Source organism: Seriola dumerili, unplaced genomic scaffold, assembly GCF_002260705.1.
Source record: "Seriola dumerili isolate Sdu_G_001 unplaced genomic scaffold, Sdu_1.0 BDQW01000550.1, whole genome shotgun sequence".
Taxonomy (NCBI): Eukaryota; Metazoa; Chordata; class Actinopteri; order Carangiformes; family Carangidae; genus Seriola; species Seriola dumerili.
In genome coordinates this window covers 1,904,239-1,908,384 of record NW_019174805.1, presented here as the reverse complement: position 1 = coordinate 1,908,384, position 4,146 = coordinate 1,904,239, and the positions used below count along the sequence as shown (strand labels likewise).

The following is a 4,146-nucleotide window of genomic DNA, read 5'->3' as shown; positions in this document are numbered from 1 at the left end:
AAAACGTCATAGTATATTAAGGCATAAAACGTCATAGTATAGTAAGACATGAAAACACCAAAAAACATCATAGTATAGTAAGGCATAAAAACGCCAAAAAACGTCATAGTATATTAAGGCATAAAACGTCATAGTATAGTAAGGCATAAAAACGCCAAAAAACATCATAGTATAGTAAGGCATAAAAACGCCAAAAAACGTCATAGTATAGTAAGGCATAAAACGTCATAGTATAGTAAGGCATAAAAAAGTCCAAAACATTCATAGTATAGTAAGGCATAAAAACGTCATAGTAATGAGGCATAAAATGCATTGTATAATAAGCTATAAAAACGTCATGGTATAATAACACCTCCTAAATTTAAATTGTCAAAAAATTCATAGTACAGTAAGGCGTAGTATCGTATATGTGTGTGTGTGTGTGTCTGTGTGCGTACTTTTCCACCAGAAAGAAAAACAAACCAAAAAGAACAAGTCTCTGATCATAAATTTATTGGTACAAGCTCCTAAACTCAAATTGCATGACAGCATTATCACCTTTATTTACAAAAACAATCTTTATACTTTTACATCTCTGTACAAAATTTCAGTCAAATAATCTGAAAATCTAAAATGTCAGATGTAAAAGTATTTACACAGTCTGTAAACAAGAACAAGAGTCCAGATGAGGAAGAACAAACTAACGGAGCTGAATCTCTGTGTGAAGGTGCCAACGTGCAAAAACACAAAACCAGTCAAACCAGTATGAACAGATACTTGAGACCAGACTTGACTCTTCATGCAGAGGTATCCTAGCAACGCAGCATAGACACAACAGAATAAAAAAAATGTAACTGCCTGAGAAGAAAAGTAAAAACTAACACGACTCATTCAGGCTTAAATTCTACACATCAGGCATTTTTAAATCAGTAAACATTAAAAGGAAGTAACATTGTTCATCAGACATGTCCGTAAATAAACATTAAAACTGTTAAATAGAAATTATTACTGCTGTTTGAGCCACAGAACAAACTGATGTGATGTGATGGCAGATGAAGGGAGTCACACAGCACTTCTGATACTGAATATTGTACATTTCCAATAACACATGTATAAACTGTATTCTGTGTACTTCAACTTTCTTCAGTTATGATGAGACAAGATATAAATTAAAAAAATGTCAATGTAGAAGAAATTTAAAAAATAAAAATAAAAACAAAACGACATGAACATTTGTGCAGTAACTGAACAGTAACTCTATCAGCTAAATACTGTGAAACATGTTATGACACAAATCATTTACTGTTCTATCAATCTGAACACTTCTCTTACAGGAACATGAATAAAAACATGAAGAAGAAACAAAAACACCTGCAGGGAGTTTAAATTGTCTTCAGGGAGATATTGATGGACCATGAATATTAGTCAATAATCGGTGTATCGCTATTTTAAACACTTGAATGGATGAATCCAACTTAGAGACACATAAACCAGAATGCATTGCAGCATCAGCTGTTGAAACAAACAATGAAACTCCACAACTTCCTGTATCATTAGAAACTGTTTAATACCACAACTGAAGAAACACTTTATGTATAATACTTTACTGTTGCTTTCCAACATGGCTTCCATTAGCTAAATACTCCTACACACGTTATTTCAAACAGGAAACACTGAGGGTCAAATTTCCGTACTTGACTTGTTTCTTACTCTGTGCTGCGGAGTCGTGTTCAGTCGGCTCTTAAAGGAACTGAAATATGTCGCGTTCACGTCGTATGAGACGGTTGTTAGAGAGGGAGAGATTCTCACATTAACAACTCAGCAAACGTTCAAGTGATTGAGACGACAGCATGGTTACAGACAGATTTCAGTCTAATAATCTTTGTTTAATAATAATGTCTAATAATCTACAGATTTGACAGAGCTTGATTTACTGTTACAACCTGAACTCTTCTGTTCTGCTCTCGTGTTCAGCTGCTACATTATCTGTGGCTTCAGCCACGGGATGTTTTAGAGAAGTACCACCTGTAACTCCTCCCACCAGATGGACCCGATGCTACATGAAGCTACAGACATTAAAACTGGACTTTCGTCCTCACAATGAGTAAAAACAAATACTTTCTATTTAACAACACTGGAACATGCTGCTGTAATTAGTTGCCATGAAGCGAGTGTGTGATGTGTAATCAGTCGATCACCATCTGAGCGACTGATCCCGACACTTCCTGTCTTCAGTTTCATGTAGTTAATGGACGACGGTCTGAACAGCATCACTTCTTCAATATGTGACTTTACTGTTTTATCCTGGAGGTTCCCGAAATGTCATTTAATGAAAGTGGATTCATTTTTTTTTAGCTTTAGCTTCAGTGGAGGTGTTTCTACTGTAAACAGCCAGGGGAAACCCCAAAGACCAGCAGGGCCGGTGGTTTCATTAACTCTGGTATGAAAACACAGCCACAGACAGGATGTCAGCATCAGTGGCTAAAGTCCGACTGTCTCTGCAGCCGCCGTTCTGCCGCCGCTGCTAACATTTCTCGTCGCAGGTTCACGGGATCGGAGGTCAGAGCGTCGCTTTCCAAGGCGTCTGGGTTTCCTGGGTTGGACTTCCTGGTCAGATAGTCCCTGCAGAGGAGAGCAAAGGTCACAGGGTTTACATGTTGTCAGTGGCAGAGACGTTTATATAGGAGACTTTATTTCTACTGATTTTATTCAGTGATACATTTTAATCGTTTCTACTTTGCCTTTTTTTTTTTAATCGCTGTTAAGTTTCAGTCAATAAAACTCACACTTCCTGCAGATGTTTCACATTCAAAGTCAAGTTCCCTATGGGCTGCCAGGAAGCTTTTAATGTGAAACATCTGTGCAGGAAGTGTGAGTTTCACTGACCGCAGCTTAACACTGATCAAAAGAACTGCAAAGTAGAAGATCTGGAGCTAGTAAGTGAATAGAAACAGTATTTCTGCTGGAGAAGAGAAAGTCTTCTGAGCAGCTTTTCAAATTTACAGGCAGCTGCTGGTTTCAGTTAATGTTGCAATGAATCATTATAAATTAATGTAGCATTTATTTTTTTGATTAATTGTATTAGTTGTTGTTTTCTGGTGACAGATTTAAGAGACTGAAGTTCTGGTGCAGTCGTCACTTTTCAAAACAGAGACTTAAAGTACTTAATTACTGTAATTACTTCACACGCAGCTCATGTAGCCTAATTATAAAGTGTGTTTTAGGATTGACGTTTGCTCAACAGGTGACGAGCTGACTTCAGTTGTTATTGTTGTTGTTATCTGATCAGTACAACTCACTAGTTTCTTTATTTTGTATTAACACAGACAGAAACAGTAACTTGAAATGTTATACTTATACATTTTTCACTTTCACATATTTGCTCAGTTCAAACTTCAGATAAAGTGACACCCAAATGGCAATTTAACGACCAAATTCCCATCGACCTTTTCCCAATATTTTCTCATATCAGCCTCATAAACACACGACTGATTGTCAGCTGATGATAAAGTCTTTGCTGCTGCAGCTTCCATCAAAACTGTTCCCCTGTAACGGTGCAAATAAAAATGTAATTTCTGTAGCATTTTTCTGAACGAGAGCTGAGACATGTTTTTAAAATGAAGAAAAATAAAATTCACTGTTAGCTGCAGAAACAAATGTAGAGAAATGAAGCAGTAAAAGGAGATGACAGGATGAATAAAATAACACAAAATAAAAAGTAAATGGCAAAATAGGAAATCTATAAATATATTTTTGAGGAGAGATTTTAATACAGATCTGTCAGCAGACATAAAGCTACGGTGAAGAGTTAAATAAAAGTGGGCATGGTGTTCATACTGTGATGGATCATCTATCTGCATCAGTATATTAACTGTGTACAGTGAGGTGAAACCAGCAGCTGCCTGGGAGGAAGGAGATGAATCTAAAAACCTGCAGCTACCATTAAATAAAACCCTCTCAGCAGTGATGTAAAGTGCAGGTGATTGGTAGTAAATGGTCTAAAAAAAAAAAAAAATCTTTTTAAAAAGTCTACTGTGGTTTGACTAATGGAGCCGCAGCTCAGAGGCTCATCAGCGCCGGAGCTCATTAGCAGCAGACGAGGTTAGAAACAGTTAAACGCCACGGAAAATATTTTTAAAACTCCTACAACTGCCCCGAGGAGAAAAC

The 4,146-nt window shown here is 36.8% G+C and overlaps 1 protein-coding gene across 1 annotated transcript in view; it reads right to left on the bottom strand.

Moving 5' to 3' along the window:
- Nucleotides 1-477: 477 nt before the first annotated feature.
- The window catches only part of LOC111236032 (E3 ubiquitin-protein ligase AMFR-like), a 13,908-nt gene continuing 10,239 nt past the window's right edge, over nucleotides 478-4,146 (bottom strand). Inside the window, exon 13 of the mRNA XM_022764622.1 lies at nucleotides 478-2,601. Coding sequence (XP_022620343.1) covers nucleotides 2,454-2,601 — 148 coding nt within the window. The 3' untranslated portion in view covers nucleotides 478-2,453. The remainder of the gene's footprint in view (nucleotides 2,602-4,146) is intronic.